Here is a 21,707-nt window from a genome sequence, read left to right on the forward strand (position 1 = left end):
GGCTGGGCGACACAGCGAGCTCACCCCTGGCTTTCCCAGGAGCCCATCACAAATGTGATGGGCTGCAGAGGCATTAGGTGCTTTTCTGTATGGCAAAACCATCGCCCCGAGCCTGCTCCTGTTCAGGTGAGATGGTGGTATCCAAGAGGAGCTGGATGCAGGGGGATGGGCTGCAGAGAGAGGGGGAAAGGCAAAGCTGCTTTCCCAAAGCCATCCATCCCCAAGGCACTCTGAAACGCAGCACCCCTGGCTCCCGACATCCTGGGGTGGGCTCCATCACCCGCTGCCACCGGGCTGTAAGGAACAGAAAAGGCAGCAGCAGGTCTCAGGCTGTGTCTCAGGTGGGACAGCTCCTCATGCCTTCAGCCCCAGCTGGTGCTGCTCTGTGAGACACAAGAGCCGTGGGCAAAGAAGAGCCTCCAACCCCCTCACTTGTAGTGACAGGGCAGGAGAAGGATGGGAGAGGCACAACGCTGAGATTCACCCATCTCCCAGCAAAGGGTGAATGGGAACAGCATGTTCTTTGGCAGGACAGGGACAGTTTACTATTCCAGTTACTGCTGGTTTATAGAGGGTGTCTGAAAACTAATAAAAAGTGGAAAGTGTCTCAGGTACTTGACTTTGGCTGCTCATGACTGATTGGAGATAAGTGTGTGTGCACAAAGGGGGGTTCCTGCTGCAGCAGCAACGCAGCCGCTGAGGGCTCAGCCGGGCACTGTGTGGAGCAGGCGCAGAGCTGGGCACAGAGCTCTCCAGGGGAAAGGCTTCCCAAATCCCAGCCAAACCAGACACCTGAGAAGTCCCAACTCAATACAGCACCAAATTTCCCATTCGCCTGGGGAATTTTATAATGACTTTTCATACTCTGAAACAAAAGAGTAAAATTCTAACTGAAAACCCTGCCAAGAAAAATAAAAAACAACCCAAAACATTCCAGAAAACACATTTTACTTCCATGTGCTGAGATTCTTTTAGGTGCCAAAAATTCACAAAATCTAAATTAAACTATTTACAAAGCACCTCTGCTCTCTTCACCTCTCCAAACTGCAGTTTTGGCAGTAAAACATCACCAAAATCCAGCTGAGAACAGCAAAGGAATCCAATTTCACTCCAAAAAAAAATATACCACTGGTAAAATATAAGCCTGTATCAGCAGGCTACCAGCGTGCTACAAAGCACAGAAAGGTGTTGGTGTGACAAAACCAGACAGGGGACTGCCCAGAAGGGCAGCAGCTTTGGCAGCTAAGCCCACAGTCACTCAGGGAAGCACGTGTCAGGCTAACAAGTCCAAAAGGAACAAGAACCAACAGCGGCCAAGGGAAAAATCCACAGCCAAAAAGCAAAAGAGAGCAGAAAGGTGTGTGAACCCTGATTAGGGCGGCCTGAACCAAGCAAAGAAGCAAAAACCCAGAGGCTGGGAGAAGAGCTATTCCCCCAAGGCATCTGGTGGTGAAAAGGAGAAAACAGCAGTTTGCAAATACAGATAAAGGGAAAAAAGATGTTTTTCCTCTCCAAAACACAAGAGTTTGCAAGTGAGGTTCTATCCAGCACCACCCCTCACAGCTGACACTCCACTTTTGGGATCACTTTGTATTCTATCCAGTTTTCTCCTAAGGAAAAAGATTCTGTGGGAGTGTTGGAAGAATACTTCATCTAGACAAGCTGGTTTACAAAGATCTAGATAAAAAGCTTTAATAAATTTTACAAGAAAGCAACACTTTCATTAAATTTCTTATAAACTTCATAGCTTCCAGTAGAACAGATTCATTGCACCAGGAACAACCAACAAAACTGGTTTTATTCTCAGGGTCGAGGCTGATCAAGCCCCATCCACTAATTGATGAGACTGTCTTCCTGGCTTTGAGAATAATGACAGACTTGAGCAACGGCGACCGCCTCCAGGTAGAAGAGCCTCCAATCAGTCAATCTTTGTTGCTCCTACCCCATAATTTCAGATTCAGAATTGATTAAATTTTCTGCAAAAGACAGTCATCTCACCACCACGAAGCATGAACTTCCCAGCAGCCAGCAGAATGTTTCTAGTCAGCAGCCAGTGCTGCTCAGCCTCCTCAACATCATCCCAAAAGTTTCTGGTCCGTTTGGCCCTACGACATCTTTCCTCATCTCTAAAGATGGAAAAACGGAACAAGCTCTTCCTAGACAAAGGCATTTATTAAAAAAGTTATCCAGAAATAAATCCCTTTAACCCCCAGAAGATGTTTGCAACGTCCTTGTGAAGTTTATAGGGAAATAAACCCAAGCCAAACAGCTCAGCCCTTGAGCAGCGTTCAGCAGCAGGGATGCTACAGCTCCAGGCCCCTCATGGCCGCGACGCTGCTGGCCATTCTGCGGGGCACGCTCTTGGCAGCTTGCCTGTAGTCCTCTGGCTTTGCCTTCAGCAGAGTGACAATGTGCTGCAGCGTTCGTGAGGGCTGAAGGCCCAGGGCATCCATCACGTTTATTAAATAATCTGTAAGATTAAGGATAAACAGGCATTGGAACAGGCTACAGCTGCGGTGCAAGCAGGAGTTACTCTCCGTTCCTTACCACAGATAGAATCCTGTCGCTGCTAGCTCCAACCCACAGAAAACAGCAGTGAGTTTGGAATCTTAACTGCACTGAGTGGTGTGTGTTTTTGGCTTCCTCTACACTAGTTTGGACAATATCTGTTTCATTCAGAGGACTGAGACCTCCTGCCCCGTTTCGCTATCTCCACGACACCCTCAGGGTCACAGACACCAGAGTCACAGACAAAAGACCATGGTCACAGGTTCAAAGGCAAAGAGCCCCATGGGGAGTTCTGCAGAGGTGAATGGCTGTCGAGGCAGGAGGGAGTTCCAGCTCACTGATTCAAAGTCGGTTGGAGAATTAAGGGTGCCAGGGGCAACGCTGAGCAACTAGCCTCTGATCTATTGGTTTGTTTCTCAGCAATGCAAAAATATATATATATTAAAAGAAATCAGGCTGAGTTCACTGGCAACCACACTTTCAGGCAAGCTGGGGAAGAAATATTGTCTATATCCTTATTTCTGAGCTTGTCCATGGGGGAAGTCAGCATCCATGATTCACAGCAGAGAAAGGAGTAACTGGAGATTGTAGTACCTGTCTTCTGGGGACACTTCTACCAGCCTCAGACAAGAAAAAAACATCTCCCCATACCCTGCAGAAACACCTTCCCCAAACCCTTCCATGAGTCTTCCCTCAGTCACTGCGTGCACGGGACAAGGCAGCAAATCCCACTTTGCTGCTGAAAATTGCTCCCCACTGAAATTAATTTAGTGACCTAGCACCTTCAGAGCAGCAGGGCTACAGGTTAACCATGGCCAGTGAGCTGATCCTACAGGTTTGCTAAAAAAGGGATGCTGGACAAGTGCTCCACAACTACTTTTAGAAGGCCTTTAGCTGATCTTCCATACTTCAGCTATCAAGTGAATGGAAGGACTCGATCTCAACTGCCTTCTCTGTAATCCACTGGAGTGCTTCCCAAGAGGCTCAGCCCTTATACTGCTGGTATACAGCACTCAATGAGAATGGAAACAGCAGTGCCATGCTTGGAAAGATCATATACAGCTCTCTTCTGGTTTGTAAGGGAACCCTCTTGGTTCAGAAGGGCTTGGACTTCCATGGTCAGAAACACAAAGCAGCAGTACCTACCAGAACACCACCCTTCCCTTGGAGAGGAGCGTGACACGACACTTCCCAAAAAACAAGCTGTGAACCACTCCACCAGGCAGGGAACCAGATCAACACACTCAGGGGTAAAGGGAAAACCCAGGCAGCAGTTTCTTTACATCTCAGGTGATGGCAGAGGAGCCCACATGTAACAGCAGCAGCTGACGGGCCGATGCCAGCACCGGGCTTACCGATGTCCGTGGCGAGCTGCTTCGTCGAGTGCGCGGTGAGCTCTGGGATCTGCAGGATGACCTCACAGTACGTCTGCATCGTGGCTCTGGCAATGGAGCCCAGCCAGTAGTCAGCCATGTTGTCCAGCTCAGGTAATTCATCTCCTGGATGGGAAATACTCATCAGCTGATTTCTAATATCCAATCTAAACCTGCCCTGGCACAGCTTCATGCCATTTCTATCTTCTGTCACCTGGCTGAAGAGACCATCGCCCACCTCTCTACAACCTCCCTTCAGGTAGTTGTAGGTGGTGATAAGGTCTCCCCTCAGCCTCCTCTTCTCCAGGCTGAACATCCCCAGCTCCCTCAGCCGCTCCTCAGAGGATATGCCCTCCAGCCCCTTCCCCAGCCTGGTTGCCCATCTCTGCACTTGCTCCAGGACCTCAATGTCCTTTTTATGGTGGGGAGCCCAGAACTGCACACAGTACTCAAGGTGCAGCCTCACCAATGCTGAGTTCAGGGGCACAATCACCTTCCTAGACCTACTGGCCACATTGCTTTTGACACGAGCCAAGATGCCATAGGCTTTCTTGGCCGCCTGAGCACACTGCTGGCTCATACTCAGCCTGCAGTCAGCCAACAGATGTGAAACTCTTCATTTTCCTCTATTACTTCTCCAGGTTAAGTCACTTCCAAAGGGCTGACAGGTGATCAGGCTGGGATCAGGGAAACTGCCCAGCATGTTCCATAGGATCATCTTCTAGGACTAGCTTACAAACTGCTACACTGTCAAGGATTCACAGGTTGGTTGGGGTTTTTTTTTCAAGCCCTAAAGGCCTTCTGTGCTTGTAAGCACTTTGAAAATGAACAAGCTACTAAACACATAAAAGCTTCAAGATGACAAAATAATGCTGAACCCTAAACCAAAGAGCATGTTCTCAGAAGGCTGCAGGAAGGCTGTAAATACCAAGCTCTGTGCTTCCTTGATTGTCAGTGGAAACAAGCACTGAGAACAGATTAACCCCAGCAAACCATGGTGTGTTGCCAACCTGCTGGGAAGCACTATGTAGCTACTTGTTGTTAACTGCATCAGGATTAATGACACAACAGGTAGAGACAGCCACCTGAAGAATGGATGGGAGCCAAAGCTGGGCTCACTGCAAGAAATAACAGGAATGACATGCAGAAAGAACTCCTGGCTGCATTCTGGACCCTGGAGAAATTTCCAAAGATGCAACACCCATCAAAAGGAGAGAGACAGTAGTTCCTGACAGAGGGCTCCTAACCTTTGTCACATAGGGCACAGTGAGCCTGTCTCAGAGGTTGTAACAGTAGCTTTTCCTGGATTTTCAGAGGCAGAGGAAAAAGTTGTTTACAAGTAAACAGCATTATTATTGTGCTTAAGAACAAATAAACTATCCTTGATCAAAGCAGCTCAGGGGCTCCTCTTTTTCTAGCAACAAATTACAGGGCTGTGGTTCTCAGCAAGGCCGTGCAGGACTGTGTGTTTTACACCAACAAGCAACTAGTGTAAAACACAGCTCACAGGACAACCTCCAGGCACTGCTAGGGTCTGCAGCTGGAAAGCTCTGTACTGGGTTAGTTCCTGTAGGGTGTTTTCTTCACCAGACAGGGACATGATCTGAGAGGGTTGGCCAGCCCAACAGCTCACCACTTCTAAAGAAGGTCACAAGCTTACACTCTGCCTTTTCCTCGCTGTGGTCTCCTGCCAGCTCTGCTGCAGAGTAGACCTCTTAGGAAGTTGACTTAAATCACAGTATTGATATACTTTTGAGAGAAAGTAGGCCAGAACAAGAAAAAAAAAAAAAAGGATACTTTTCTGTGGGGTTAATGAATGGAAACAGGCACTGCTGTGGAACCAGCAGAAAGGGGAGGGCAGGAGTGCAAAGCTGGAGCAGGACTTCCCTTTCAGTAAGCTGTTACGACAGCCCAAGCCACTCCACAAACTGTACTCCAACAGAGAGGCTGATAAGGAGCAGAAGCCACAAAAGCTAACCTGAGAACTCCTTGAGACTAGATGATTTGAGAGTTCCCTTCAGCGTTTGGAACTGAGCCCAGGTACCTCCTCCTGCTCACCCCCTGCACCTAGGTCACTAAACACTGCTCCAACTCTGAAACAGTAATGCTTCAGACCCTGAACCCCAAACCACAGTTTCAAGGAACACTAAACTTCAACACACCAAGTTAAAGCCTCTGGTTTGAATGAAGCTGAAAAAGTTTTATGCAGTAGGAGCCTCTAGATAACAAGTATTACCAAGAGACTCCTGGAAGAAACAAGACTAGACAGTGGGCAACGGTCCTCAAACATCTCTGTTACCATAACACATCACACCCATTGAACATGGAAATCCAAAAGCTTTCCCCCAGACACTCAAAGTCTTTGGCTTCACCCTACCTTGTTCTGGGGGGTAAGGCAGTTTTCCAGCATGTAATGCCAGTTCCAAAGCAGAATCTTCTTGAGTGACAAATGGCTCGAGGTGGAGAGGAAGCGACATGATATATTGCCCAATCTAGAATAAAAGCACAACGAGCTGAGTCACTGAGCAAACCTGAAGCAAGTACTCTGCTGGAAGAAAAAAGCCATCTGCAGTACTCCAGACCTGAAAGCTGAGCTTGACAGCAACTCACAAATTAACATCCACAAGCTATATAACTTCAGGCATACAACAAATGTAGCCCTGTTTATAAAGTGATTATCTGCTGCTACAGAGAATCTTTCTACGTGCAGATACAGTTACAGACACTCTGCCTCTCCATACAGATGTATTAATGCTCACTGAGAGCTTTTCCTGAGCTCACATCACCTTGAATCCACTGAAAAATCCTTTCCCTGTGTGATGCACAGAATGACAGTAACATAAAAAACTTGCTTATCAAAGTATACTTCACACTGAGATAATAACAGTGGCAAATTTGGCAGCATTTTGAAACATAACCAGGAGAAGGAGAGAGCAACCTGGACACCATTTAGGAGCACCAGACTGGAGTGCCTAGTCAGAAGGGATGAACTCTCCTTTTCCACTCAAACACCCTGCTGCCAGAAAGGTTTCGTTGTTATTCCATCAGAAAGAGAAACCAGAGCATCACATGGGGATTAGAAGGGTAAGAGCTCAAGACCTCTTAAACTTCATAGTATGGTTAAATCACTCCAACACACACTGCAGGAACTTCTCTGCTACATGAGCTGCATCCTGAAGATATGCTCAGTATTCAGCACTGCAAACAGAAGTTGGAACTTCCAATCCTACTGCAAGAGTTAACACTGGAAACAGTGCAGTTCACTAGGGAAGATCCTCTCCCCGTGCTCCCAATGCTCTTGCTACGCCAGGATTGGACAGGGATTTCATAAAGGCTACAAAGAACAGCACAACCCAACTGATGAGGGCTGGGCCACTGAGAGCATCAATCACATTTATAACCATTTTAACAAATGCTACTATTTTACAAAAAACCTGGGGGAACACAGATGTGATTCCCCCAGCACTGGGCTTCCAGTAACTTTCCTTGCATGCTCTTACATTGCTGATATACTCCAGAGGAGTCAGGCTGAAGTTTGGCAGGTCATCTGTCAGGGTCTCACCAATGCCACCAGAATTCCAACTCTGTAAGGTAAGAAGTGCAGCGTAAATCTGTGACTTTCTGGAGCATGAAGTTGGTCAGTAATTTGGGAAGGGGTCATCCAGCGCCACAGACTGTGACTGTTTGAGGACTTGTAGAAAGCAGAACACAGATGGGGAGAAAACTGCTTCCCTTGCCCTCCCTCAGGCCCAAAACACACACACCCTTTCCATACAGCTCCCTGTGAGAAACAGATGCTCACCCAGGTTAGAAAAGCAACATCTCAGACAGACATCAGAGCCTGCAAACATAGCTATCTGTTGTGAAAGCTGTGCATGAAGGGAGGTAAACCTTTCCACTCACTGTAGCTCAGGGAAGAAATGTGATACCAGAGGGAAACATTCTGAAAAGGAGAAAGGTAAGCAACACAGAGCTGTACTCCACCCTAAGGTATCCCACAGGTAAACTGTGCCAGTTTGGATCAGATCAGGGCACCCATTACTCACCTCCATCTTTGAAACAAGTAGCAGTTGCTGTTTGATGCGGAGAAAAACAGAATCAAAGGCCAAGTGGTGTGCCAGCTGGTTGAGGCGGCTCAGGGCAGATCGAGATGAAGACAACAGGTTGTGGTTACTTGTCCCTTTCTCCTAACGCACACAGAGACACAGGAAAGGGTTTAGAGACAGAGCACTGACCTCAGAGAAGCTACATTAACATTCTTACAGAGGTCTTTACTGGGCCATCCTAATGCAAAAGAACTTTTGGCATTGGTGAGGCCGCACCTCAAGTGCTGGGTCCAGTTCTGGGCTCCTCACCATAAGAAGGGCATTGAGGTCCTGGAGCGAGTCCAGAGAAGGGCAACCAGGCTGGGGAAGGGGCTGGAGAGGAAATCATATGAGGAGTGGCTGAGGGAGCTGGGGGCATTCAGCCTGGAGAGGAGGAGGCTGAGGGGAGACCTTACCACCACCTCCACTGCCCTGACAGGAGGGTGCAGAGAGGTGGGCGATGGTCTCTTCAGCCAGGTGACAGGAGATGGGACAAGGGGAAATGGGCTCAAGCTGCCCCAGGGCAGGGTCAGATTGGATGTGAGGGAAAAAATTTTCACTGAAAGACTTGTCAGGGCCTGGAACAGGCTGCCCAGGGAGGGGGTTGAATCACCATCCCTGGATGTGTTTAAAAAGGGTAGATCAGTACTGAGGGATCTGGTTTAGCACAGGACAAGAACGGTTGGACTCGATGATCTTTTCCAACAGTGTGATTCTGTGATTCCCTCTGCAATGGCTCAGCCTCTTTCCTTCAGGATGCCCTACTCCAACAGTTACTCAAGACACAAACTGCACACTGTTTCCCAAAACGTGGAATAAAGAATCAGCATCACATTCCAGCTGTGCCAGGCATTAGTAAAGGACAGATACTGAGAAACTTGCAGACAAGATGGCAAAGCAGCCTTTCACTCAAAGGGCACAGCTACCTGATTCCCTGCATGGAATTAAGCAGAAGTTTCAGTGAAGGGTACCTAAGGAACTTGACTATTTAGCAAAGGCTCAAAGTCAAACGTAACACTGAAGACAGAGTTACAGAAGACTTAATTTACCTGCACAACTTGCAGGTAAATTAAGTGCCAAAGAAGTCAAAACATTCTAAGGAAACTACATGTGACCAACGATAGCAAACATAACTTAGATCCACAAGATAACCCCTGTTCACAGATGCATGCATGAATAATCTTGCAGAATTATGTTTCAGAATGGACATGGAGCAGAGCCTAAGTGGCAAAAAAGTCTGGAGAAGCCAGTATGTGGGGTCCAGAATTTGAGATGGCTCCAACACAATCTTCCCAATGCTTTCTGCAACAAAATCTCCCTCACTTGAGCTGATACGGGCACGTTCACAAAACACAGCCAGGATCTGGGGAGAGATGGAATGAGTCCAGACTTCCTGGGTTTGTACATTTCATCTCTCAGTGCATCAATCAGTGTCTCTGTGGAAGACTTGGAATACAGCCCAGCAAAAGGCTGCAGCTCAGGATGAAAAGTAATCAGGCTGTAGGGGAAATCCAGGTCTCATCTACCAAGTGTGGGCCCAGGAGCACCCTGCAAGAGAGGCAGCTCTCCCAGGCACCAAAAATACCTTTAGAGTATAAAGTGTTTCCATAAGGCTGGCATGCTCAGATGGGTTCTCCTTCAAAAGGTAATTGTATTCCTGCCAGGGATTCTTTATGGAGTTCTTCTTTTCTGCAGAACTGGTATCCTGAAAGCCAGAAAAACTACAAGGGCTGTAGGAGTCTGAGAGGTACTTCCCAGCAGTTGATAAAATCCTGAAAACAAGTGCACAAAAGTCACTGACAAAATCCTTTGAAACCAGCACTGCTGTCCTCCTGTTGGCCCAAGGACCAGCACTGCCTTTATGTTACTTCAAGGGAGGGAGTATTCATTGGTGCCAGATATTAATTACAGCCAACTCTTAGGTCACTGTGCAACTTAAAAACCACAAAAATACTGAGAAGAAGAAGAGAGGATTGTGCCCTCTCACAGAACATCTTAGCAAATACATATCACACCCAGGCTCCTGTGCACTGCAGGCCACTGAATACCACAACAAGCACGGGCACTCAAGCCAGACTAAAGCATTTCAACATAGAAGAGCCTGAACAGTGCACTGCTCACAAGCAACAAAAGATCTAGGTGCTGCCTGTGCTTAACACTCCTCAGGTTACAAGGAATCGATCAGTTAAGGCACACCTAGATTAATTTCAGCAAATGATTCATGCCCCATGTCACATGGAGGGGAGAATCTTGCCAATTTGATCTGGAGGAAAATTCCTTCCTGACCCCAGTCTGGCATTCCTTCTAATGCCCAGCCAGGCATCCAAGAAAAAGGATTCTTGTCCCAGGGCACGTGACTGAGTGGGACAGTCTGTGACCCATCTCTGGCATTTCAAAAGATGGGGAGGGCCAGTGGGGGAAAACCACAGTGGCTCTGCTTTCCCTCCATGATCTACACAATGAAAGCACCTTGGAGTTTGTTTCCTTTCAGCTTGGTAGCTATGTTGACAGCTCATGAATTAAGTTCAGCACTGCTTACCTGTTGGCCAGCTGCTGCTCAAAGTCTCCACACTGACGAAGGAGCTCACCACACGTAGTAATTATCCTGGGAAAGAACAAGGCAAAATCCACATTGTGAGATCTGAGGCAGATAACACCAGACCCCACCAGAAAACCCATCTCAGGCAGGTGTCAAGTAATTGCAAACTGCGATAACCAACCCACATCTGTCCAGAGTTAATTCAGCTATTAACTCTGCAGTCACTTGATAACATCCTGATTTCTTTCTTTTTTTGCCCAACAGCCACATCCACATGACACTTCTTGTCATCATGGTGAAGCCCAGCTCAGTGCCAGTGGGAAAAATTCTAAGAGCTGCTGATATTTCAAGTGATATGACATGCAGTCTTGCTCCAGACAGGGTGGGGAGCCTCACAGTACTTACTGTGCCAGCAGCAACCTGAAACCCAGTCACTAATACTAATGGTCCCAGCAGCGCTGCAGCTAAGTGAGCACAGCCCTGCATTCTGCAGGTTACTTATGTAAACTGACCCCAAGTAATTTTTTTTGCCAACTTTGATACAAAAATCAGTTCTGAGCTGGGAAGGAGGGGAAAAAAAATAAATCCCCTTTACCGGACAGAGTTTTGAAATGCAGTCCAGTCCTCCTGGAAGAGGGAATCTGAGAGGACATCATCCAGTTTACATTTCTTTCGTATAGACTGCAGTGTATTTGTGAAGTCAGATGTGTACCTGGAAATGGAGAAGAGAGAAGCACCAGCATAAGAGATTAGGTTGGAAAGCAGCACAGCTGCACGTCCTTGTGATTTGCTCACTCAGTCCTCCACAAGGGCTAAATAAGAACCAGAAACAGGAGTTCAGAAGAGACGCTGTTGTCCCAGCCCAAACACGCGGATGTGAAACACTGATCAGCCACAGCCCACTCACGCCTACACTACAAGACATGGAGAAACTCAGAGTAGCAGATACTGTGTGGCTACTTCAATCTGAGGCACATGGGTTACCAGGAACTCTCCACTCTTGCGAGGAAGCATGAGTAAGACATTTCTGTTACACTAATTGTATCTCCTAGGAAAGACCAGACAAAGTTTTTTTAAGACTACTGCTACTCCAACATCACTTGGCCCTTACTCCAGGAACAGAGCGACAACAATCTCACAAATTTGTTTTCTCAGTTACTCCCCAGATGAGAACATGGATAAAAAGGAGAACATTTTGTTTTCCACACCCCCTTTTTTTAAAAAAAAATGCACATAAGCTGGAGGCATGCACACTGCTATGTAATTGCCTATAAAGGTGAGATCACAGAAGTGTGCTTTCCTCTTCCCTCTTCCCCACCAGGCAGCAAGGTAACAGTTTGATTTATGCCTTGTGAGTAGCTCTTTTGGTATCAGGAAAGGGTAAGGAGGTAATCTGTACTGGAATACTATTTAAGAGGGCTGACAGTGATAATTTAAGCCAAGAATTTATAGCAAACCTCACTCACTAGGGTATCTTGCACTTACAGGCAGACTCTGAACGTGGGGTCACTTGTCCCATGAAGTACATGTTTCCTCCCTGAGCTCTACTTTCATCAGCCTAATCTGTCTTTGTCTTATTTTGTTTTGGAAAACATTTTCCATTCCAAAAGTATTTATTAAAAATGAAAATTCAGCCTAGCCAGAAAACAGCTGAGAAAAAGCCTTTGATTTAACCATAAAAAGTTTCCATCTTTTCCCTTAAGAAACAGTCACTGCCTGAAGGCAGCTGCAGGAAGGGCTATCAGATGATGCACGTTACAGTTACAGACACTTTCTGCTGTTTTTCATAAACTACAAAGTCCTTGGCCACAAACAGGATAAAAGCAGGAGTGGAACTACAAGCACCTTACTTTGTGAACAGAGCTTTCAGGGCCTTGAGGAGCCCACACACTCCCAGTCCATCAGTGAGTTTAATGCAGTTGTCAACGGCTCCAGAAGCCAAAATGAAGAGTTTGTTGACCGAATGGTTGAGTTCCTGGACACAGTCAATTACTTCCCAGTGCTCCTAAATAACAACAACAACAACAAAGATGAGCCTGACTCTTCTTTCAGTGAATTTCTAGACATTAAAGACAAGACATGCTGTGGATGAAGACCCTTGTGCATTCAGCAGATGCTTCAAGCCTCTCTCTGCATAGTTGAACAAAGTCTATTACATTACCAAGGGCACTGCACTGATCTGAATGAGGAGATTTTCTTCTTCCAGGTCTCCATACTCAAGTTGATAGGGCTTGTATGGACCATACACCACTTCCACCAGCTCCATCACTTTTACCAGGTTCTGCTCCTCTGCAAAGAATCAGAAGTTTAGTCTACAAATAGATGAAGATGCTACTAAAAACCTTGTTCCAAGCAACATGTGGTAGTTCTTCAACTAGAGCACGCTGCCTACACAGGCTTGGAATGTCACCCAACAGCTTTAAGTCTCACCTACACAGACTATTTTATTTTTAAAAAAAACCAAGGTTATTATCTCTACCTGCTTCCTAAACCCAAGATGTTCCACCTCAACAGGCACCTCAAGAAAATTATCACTCACTGCTCCAAAACAGCCTGGGTGACAGAAATGTATTAAATATCCCAACCTACAATGTAAGTGAAGTGCTGAAACCATTTGAGAAGTGAAGCACATTACTCCCACAACTTTAAACAAGGGCAATCTTCATTTATCAGAAAGCCTGGTTGAGACTGAAAATAACTGGCAACATTTTATTCAGGACTACTACTTCACAGCAGTTCAGCACCTAGGGCTGCATGTGAACCATGAACTTAGCATCTGGGTGCCATTCAGTTGGAGAAAACCCCCATCTGAATGATTCCTTCTCAAATCAGAACTGGACACCAAGTGTTAATCATGAAATTTTGCCTAACTCAAACTAGTGGCAAATCAGAATTACTTTGAATCCTGGATATAAGAAAACAAATCTCCACTCTAAGGACAGAGAAGCAATGGAGCAGGTTGCCCAACACTTGTGCTGTCTCTACACTTGGATGTTTTCAAGATCAGACTGGACAATACCCTCCAGCACCACGGTCTGAATCCATAGCAGACCTTGCCTGCAGCTGGAGGTTGGACTAGATCATCTCCTGAGGTCCCTTCCAACATGAATTACCCTATGAATCACAACTGAACCCTCCCCTCACACTCGTAGGAACTGGTTTCACCCTGCTCTGCTGAGTCACCAGGTCTTTCCATCCTTGAGATACTTCCCTTTCTAAACATCTTACCCCACATCAAAAGACATGGAAATAAAGATTTATATTTTCTTTAAACACACTCAAGATACCAGTTTGGTATCTGTCTCCCTATTCCATTATCTTCTAGAATTTGACATCAATTTTCCAAGTCCTTTTCAATAATTTCTATTAAGAACCATAAATTAAACTAAGCTAAGGGGAGAAACTGACTGACAAGGGTACATAATCACAAAGACAACAACAACAATAACAAAGACACAATGAATGTCATACTCCCTGAAATGGCCCAGTAATCATAATTTACATGATCAAGTAAGAATATGGGTTTAAATACCTCAAGACAATGTATGAGGAACCAAATTCAGGAAACTCAGCATTAGGAATGGTCCATTAGTTTTAATTTAAGATTTTCTCATATCCAGTCTTTGAAGGGGGCCTACCAGACTATTAAATGGACTATAAATAGCCAACAGTTCAAGTCAGGCATAAATCTATGTAAACACAGCACCTAACTACTTTGTGGTTTGCAGGAATCATACATCAAGTCACGACCACAATGAGATGACAAACATCACAGGGTGAGGAAAGCAGGGCAGATTTTAAATCAAGCACCAAGGTTGCTGCTAGGGAATAAAGTACCAATGGTTCAGATATTATATTTAGCTTTGCATTTTAACTTGATCTAAACATAAGCCAGTAGCAACAGAAAAAACTACCAAATGAAAACTAGAAGTTCACCAGATGCAGCTTTGAAGCAGGTTTTCTCTTGTTAAGTAAGGAGTGATTTAATTCCAGGGAACTCCACTTTTGTGCTCTGTGATCTTTCGCTTCCCTAAAGACATTTCCTCATCTGTTAGACAGATGAAGTACCAGTGCTTGTAAAAGGAAAAGTGCTAAATATTATTTACCCTGGACAGCAGCACGCTCACAACAGGCCTGCTTCAGTAAACTCCTTCAGTAGTCTGTCAGTATCTTTAGTGGAAGATACACAGACACACACACAGAGGTGCAAACACCATGTAACTGGTCAATACTGCAGAAGAGAGAATCCTTCCCTCCATGTCAAACTAAACCACATCCCACATGGTAACTCTACAAAGCTGACAGGACAGAATGACAAAATTCAGTGCAAGAGCCTTACTCAGGTTTGGCAGCATTGCCACTTCCAGCCCTTTTGCAAAGTGGATGGTGGCATCATAGACCTCCAGCAGCTTATTCAGCTTGGTTTCTTGTCCCGTCCTCTCCATGGCAGTGCTGAGGCAGACAGGGATGGAAGGCACCAACGCTCCCAGAGTCTGAATCAGTAATACAGTCACAATTTCATGGGGGTTCTTGAAAACCTGTGGTAACAGAGGAGTGAATCAGCAGAAGCACATTATCTCAGAGGAACACAGCAGGGAGCAGAGAGAAGCAGATACCTAGAGAGCACCCCATAACGTACAACCCACACATCACTGTCTCAACAAAGGCAGATTGTACCACTCTAAACTGAGCAGGTTCTGGCTGTCCAGGAGCTGACACCTTCTTCAGACCTCCTGAACACACTGCTGCCTTGCTGGCAGAAGCAGCACCACTTCCCAGGAGCAAGTATGCCCACTGGAATCTCCCTTGTGCCCTTGCCACAGAGACCTGGGCTCCTGAAAGAGAGGGACAGAGGAGGCAGAACAGCCGTGTCTGAAAATGCTGTCAGCAGAGGGGCAGGCTGCCATAACCAGGGAGTAATGAGTTGGGAGAGAAAACAGTAGCAGCCCAACCTGGACTTTTTCACACCCAGCACAGTGTGCACTTCTTTCTATTAAAGAATTAACATCAAATTACCTCTTGGTGAGAGACAGTGATACACAGATCAAGACGACGACTTTTTGGTACAAAACCAAATCTGATAAGCCTTAGAAGGGGAAAAAAAAAAAACAAACCCAAAACCCAACCCAACAAAGGAGGTCTGATAAGACTAAGAACCAGGTCTGATAAGAGCCAGGCTGACCAAGCATGCAGGACAGCCCGGTCACGGAAGTCTAGGTCAAAACATATTTTACCACTGAAACTGTGCTTGGAATATTGCAACCAGGAAAGCAGAAGACAGCTACAGGTCACAAACTGAATTCAGCAGAACACGGGCACAAGAGTAATTCAAAAAACACCTGACAGAAAAGGGCACTTGAAAACAGGGCACTCAGTTTGCACAGGTGTGCATATATATGGGTAAATTATGAAGAAACAGTGCTATGTCACAAGCCAAATTACTGGTCAGATAGGCAGAAGTCAGTACTGGAAAGGCTAGAAAGACTGTAATCAGCTGAGAACTTGTATTTACACACACCACCCTCAACTTCACTGGCATAACATGAGTTGCAGCCTTTTACTGTGACTTTTTGTGACTTTTTTGTCAGCTATTCTCTTCACTTGCTTTGAAAGCTGGGATCAGCACAAGTCTCCTGCAGCAAGGTCACCATGGATACTGAATAGCATGAAAAAAGGTCCAAGAACTCTTCAGAAAGCAGAAGCAACAGAGGAGATTGAGTGACGTGAGCTCTGTCCCACGTGACATTTCTCTCTCACAATCCCCAGCTCAAAGAATATCTGCTACAATGTAAGCTGACATCTGACCTGTAATTCACATCGAATCGTTAGGCAGAAAAAATACATCTCAAGGAAACACTGAGCTGCTCTGCAGTACGGGCCCAGCACTTGCACCAGACTTCGTACCGTGAAGATAAGAATCACTTACCCTTCATGGATGAAAAACTCTTACAGGCTCAACAATCTGAACTTACTTTTTCATCTCACTAAAGGACAATAACTGGTTTGGATCCTACATTATTCTTGGCAGGAAAAACATGTACACAGACTCCAAGGGGTGACAGCAGAAACCCTCAGATATCTTACAGAGAGTGACAGTCCAGTGTGACCTTGAGGGCTTCCTCCAGGCCAAGTGATAAAGCAATTCAGGCATTTTAAATGTCTTGCAACAGAACACATTTGCAACACCAACAAATTAGATTTAACTTAAGATACAGATGAAAGCGATAGAGCAGCTTTACTGTCAATAACACAATCACCTTGCTGTTGGTAAAACACTAGAATTCTATCAAATCTTGTCTGCAAGAGCTGGACAAGAAACACAAGACTAGTTTGCAAGCCCTGTCCTGCACTGATAAGGCACAAAGAGTGAGTGTCAATGAACTACTCTGAGCTTTATGAGAATTAAGAGAGTGTGCTCAATCTCATCCTCTCCCACACGCTGCACCAGTGTCAAGCAGTCACTGCACCTGTGTTGCCCACTGAAGCTGTGAGTGCCAGGTCCCAAGGAGTGTGTCGTACAGCTCAGTCAACTGGCGATTTAAGCTCAAGTCACTTTGGCAAAGATCCTGCCACGCTGCCACCAGCTGCACCTGCAGGAGCAATAAGAATCATTCTGAGAGGAGAAGTGACAGTCCATGGATCTAGCTTTTTTCATTTCAAAACAAGAATTTCCAATGCAGAGCCCTTTTCCTAAAACACCCTTGCTCCTCTCTCCAGATTTCAGCCTAACACTTTGAGATAATTCAGCGCCACAGAAGGAAGTGACTTTCAGCATGAAGCCAGAGGCTTCTTAGTTGATTCAAAGATTTAATTAACGTTGGTATTTTACTCATAAAATGAGGCTGTAACTGATACCCTCACATAATAGTTGAAATACTTGGCAAGCCCCAGCCTTGAACTTAATCCTCAAAAGTCACAGTCACGAGCGAAGTTTTGAGGATCAGGTTATGGCTGCAGAACTGTCTGGAATTCCAACGTTTCATCTTACCTGAAAAGAGTTTACAGAAGTCAGCAGCTGGCAAGTTGTAGCAATAAAGTTATTGCTTGACATAGCCACATCCAAGAAAAGCAAAGCAGAACTCTAAGGCACAGAGAAATCCAGCAGAACGCATATATCCTATGTCTCCTGCAGGAAGGAACACTAAGCCCTGAATGGAGAATTAGTCCTGAAACACGGGGAGTAATCAAAGCTGCTAAGAGCCAGAAAGAGAAGCCAGAGAATCAAACAGGGAAAAACAACAGGTTCCATCCTCCCTGGACCAGGAAAGGTCAATACACGATGTAGCAGCTCCCCCTACAGTCCAAGCCACGCAGGAATTCAAATTCTTACTCCACCATATGAAAATACTCTCAAAATCCTTACCTTGTGGCACTTGTAATAGTAAGCAAGAAGCTGGGGCATCCGATCAATTTCAGTGAAGACTTTAACAAACGTTTTTGCCTGATCTAAACAAAAAGGAAACAGGTGGTTAGCAGTCAGTCTCACAGCCCAGGGAGAGAGTTTAGGGAGCAACAGGATTCTTCTTTTAAGAGCACACACAGTATCCATACAGAAAGACAGGCTTTCACTTTTGTTTGTTTGCCTTCTCAAATAGGAGCAGAACTGCCTAAAACCCCCACTCAAACAAGAGCAGGGCCCAGACATGAGGAATTAATTTAACTTCTTAAATTGAACTTCTTAACCAGCAAAGGCACCCAGCATTAAAGGCAGCTAAAACCAGAACATTTCCTAGAAGGAAAGTCTACAAAACCAGAAGATAGCTCACAAGGTATGCTTTGCTTTCAGAACTCCTCAAGCTGACACCCAAGCTAGCTGCCACGAGACTAAGGGCACAGTTAGCTCTTAGACAAAGTCCAAGCTCCTCAAAAGTCTGTTTTGTACTGTAAGGGGGATGTGACTACAGTTCTGTTCACAAAATAAATCTGAGGTTAGAGAAATTAATTAAAAACCAGCCAGAAATAGATCTTGCTTTTCAAACAGGACCCAGAAGGCAGATAAACTAGAGCACTGAGTAACCTGAAGTGTTGTTCAGCTGTGGAAGTCAGAGAATACAGACTCTCTGGGGTGTGCTTAGGGCCCTGTATTACATTTAGAGGAGCTGGACACTTCAGAATAAAATATGGCTTGACAGTAAACAAACTGTCATCAGTGGGAAACAAAGCTGCCTCCACACACTCAGAAGAGATTCTGAAAGAGAATACAAACAGTGCTCAAAGTGAATTATTCTAAACCATATGCCTAAGCAAAGGACCTTGTATCAGCAGCTTCCTTGCTCCCACATGTTTTCTTTGGTGGAGAACTCACAGAGCATATGGGTATTCAACTTACTTCCATCCTAAGCAGACAAAAATATTCCAAAACATCACCCTTTGGCTTGAATTTGTCTGTAAAGGGTAATGCACTGCAACAGCAGGGAAATGGCATGGGACTGACTGTGAAGATGACAAGCACAGTTCAATGAGGAAAAAAAAGGAGGCTGTGAAAAAAAGAAAAATCAGCAGAGAAATTGGAGAGAGAAGAGAAAGATCTCTGCAAAGGATTGAGCACACATGTTAGAAGCACAATCCATAGAGCTTCCTCCCTCCTCTGCTCTCTCCAGCTGTCTGCAGTTGCACACTGCTGTGCCTTGCCCTCACACAGACAAGAACTCCAGAGCACTGTGCAGCAAAACCACCACAGCCCCAGATCCTCACCAGGACCTCGAGGTACACACAGATTCAAGAAAACCACCAGGTGTTTTTCAGAAGTGCTGTGACACCAGGAGAGGGACAAGGGAGGTCAAGCAACAGTCCAAAAAGTCAATTAAAAAAAAAAAAAAAAAGAAAGAGTAGATTATAAAACTACTTTTACCAGGTAGTCAGGAGTGGAAACACTTCCAAACCATTTCCTCCACCAAAGGGTAGCAGAAGTGCCCTGTAGCACTATGGTAACGCAAACCCAGAGGTCTTACGCTTAACTGCAGCAGCACTTCCCACCTGGAAGGCATCCAAACATAACCAAACTGTGCCAGCAGGGCAGCCCTGCCTCAGCACCTCCACTTCACACATCCTCACAGCCTACAAAACCAGCTCACGTGTTCCCTTTTCCCCCACAGCAGCCAAACTGTAGGAGGTACATGGACTGTAGGAGAATGACAGATGCACTGGACTGCAGGCAGCTGCACCTTGCTCCACCAGAAAAAAAACACACAGCCCAGCGCCAGGAGCCCTCAGGACAAACTCCCCACCCAAACAATATTGTACTTTTCAAAGAAAATAAATTCCACACTGAGAGTAAATGCCACTGTGACTTACTGACCTACAGACTGGGAGTTAAAAGCAGCAACGATCTGAGGGCTGGCCATGGCCTCTAGTCGGTTCTTCAGAGCCTCCAGATGCACACACTTCTCAGAGTAATCTGGTGTATCCACGAGCATGGCCAGGCTGCTCTGCATGCTTGTGAGCTTGGCCGAAATCACAGACACATCCTGTCACCAGGGAAAAGGCAGCCTGGTTACCCAACACGGCCTGAGAAAGCATCAACACCGATTTCCTCACGACATTTTACAAACAGGCTTACGCTGTAAAGTCACTTCAAAATCCTACTTTTAAAGTGCAGTTTCCCTGGATGGCCAAAGGCACAAGTTACAAAAAGAATAACGGGGTATCTACCTGTGTTTTGAGAGTCTCTTCAATGTCTGCGCTTAACGTGCTCCATTTGTCTGCTTCCTGAAGTGACTCTGCAGCCAACTGCATTCTAGATTTCACACGGTCAATCTCTACCAGGACCTGAAGGGAAGAAAAAAATGCAATATTTCCTATTAAAACAAAAGATGGGCAGCATAGACACTCCCATAGATAGGGGAGCTATCGTTGGGTTTGGATTTCTAAAACTGGGCAAAATTATTACGACCATTACAAGGAGGAAGGAGCCGAATGGAAGAGCTAGAGATGTTAAATCTGCTTCCAAAGTCGAACAACAAAAGGTTGGTTTGAATTCTAGATTTGTACTATCCACTTTGCCTGAAAAATTCTACGCACCCCAGCTATCAACAGGCAGAAACATGGGCAGGAATCAGCATCCCCCATCAGGTGACAGCAACTCTGAATGTAGACACAATCAGCTGTTCCTCAGGAAAAGCAGACTGTGCTAAATCGGTGTCATGCCCACTTTTCTACCAAAAGAAGCAGTTTTATCTACCTTAAGTTCACAAGGTTGTTTAACTCAAGTCTGAAAACTTCAACATTTCACAAGCTGCAGAGGGATGCTGGGTAAGGCGAGAACACACCTGCATTGACTGGGCTGTGTCTTCTTCAAACTTCTTAATATCTTCTTTCACAAGGATCATTTGCTCCTTCAGGAAGGTTGCCTCCTGTTTCAAGACTTCCACTTCCCGGAGGACTCTGGGCATGTTCTGGAGAGCCTGGTGGCTTGTTTCTACAGAGACACCAACCCAGCAGGACGGTGAGGAGGGCCCAGGGACCCTCACAGGAAAGAGAGAGCTCTTTGATAATCTTATACCATCTTAAATAATAATAAAAAACCCTAACACAAAGCAAAGCTTTATCATATAACGGTCCTGGTTGGGAAACACGTCTTAGGGCCATCGAGAGCACCGGGAACCTGGCACTGCCAGCTCTGCTGCTAAGTGCCACGTCCACAGGCCTCTGAAACACCCCCAGGGGCAGCGGCCACACCGCTTCCCCACACAGCCCCATCCCAGCGCCCCACAACCCTTCCTGGTGAGGATATCTTCCCTAACGCCCAGCCCAATCCCCCCCCCCACAGCTCGGCACAGACGCCTGAGGGCACGGAGAGCCCGGTAAGCAGCCCGGCCAGCGCCCCGCCGCCCGCCTCACCTTACCTTCCACCGCGTTGTTGACCTCCTGGATGAAGAGCTGCAGCTTCATCACCAGGGTAGCGGCGTGGGCGTCCACCTTCCCGGGGGCCTCCTGCTGCACGGCCCGGAAGGCCGCGTTCACCCAGCTCTTCACCTCGAAGTCATCCGACAGGAACCTGGAGAAATCCATCGCCGCCTGCGGGCCCGCGGGGACGGGACGGGACGGGCTGGGCCGGCCGGAGCGCCGGTGCCACCGGCCCCCGGTTAGTGCGGCCCCCGGGGCGCACCAGGAAACGCTCCGCCAGGCCCCGCCAGCCGCCGTACCCGCTGCGTCCGGGGTGTCGCCCAGCCGAGGGGCGGTTCGAGGCGGGGCCGCTCGGGC

At 46.4% G+C, this 21,707-nt stretch overlaps 1 protein-coding gene across 1 annotated transcript; it reads right to left on the reverse strand.

Moving 5' to 3' along the window:
• Positions 1-1,759: 1,759 nt before the first annotated feature.
• On the reverse strand, positions 1,760-21,637 carry COG7 (component of oligomeric golgi complex 7). Its single transcript, XM_084270850.1, has 17 exons — positions 21,350-21,637; positions 20,774-20,922; positions 20,157-20,273; positions 19,804-19,972; positions 17,869-17,951; positions 16,973-17,095; positions 14,845-15,043; positions 12,667-12,794; positions 12,356-12,510; positions 11,101-11,217; positions 10,506-10,571; positions 9,552-9,738; positions 7,928-8,068; positions 7,382-7,465; positions 6,259-6,373; positions 3,864-4,007; positions 1,760-2,470 (listed from the first exon to the last, which is right to left on the reverse strand). Exons 1-17 carry the CDS (start codon positions 21,513-21,515, stop codon positions 2,304-2,306), a joined length of 2,310 nt encoding a protein of 769 aa, XP_084126976.1. The 5' UTR covers positions 21,516-21,637; the 3' UTR covers positions 1,760-2,303.
• Positions 21,638-21,707: the final 70 nt, after the last annotated feature.

This window comes from Gallinula chloropus, assembly GCF_964237585.1.
Source record: "Gallinula chloropus genome assembly, chromosome: 15".
NCBI classification, from domain to species: Eukaryota; Metazoa; Chordata; class Aves; order Gruiformes; family Rallidae; genus Gallinula; species Gallinula chloropus.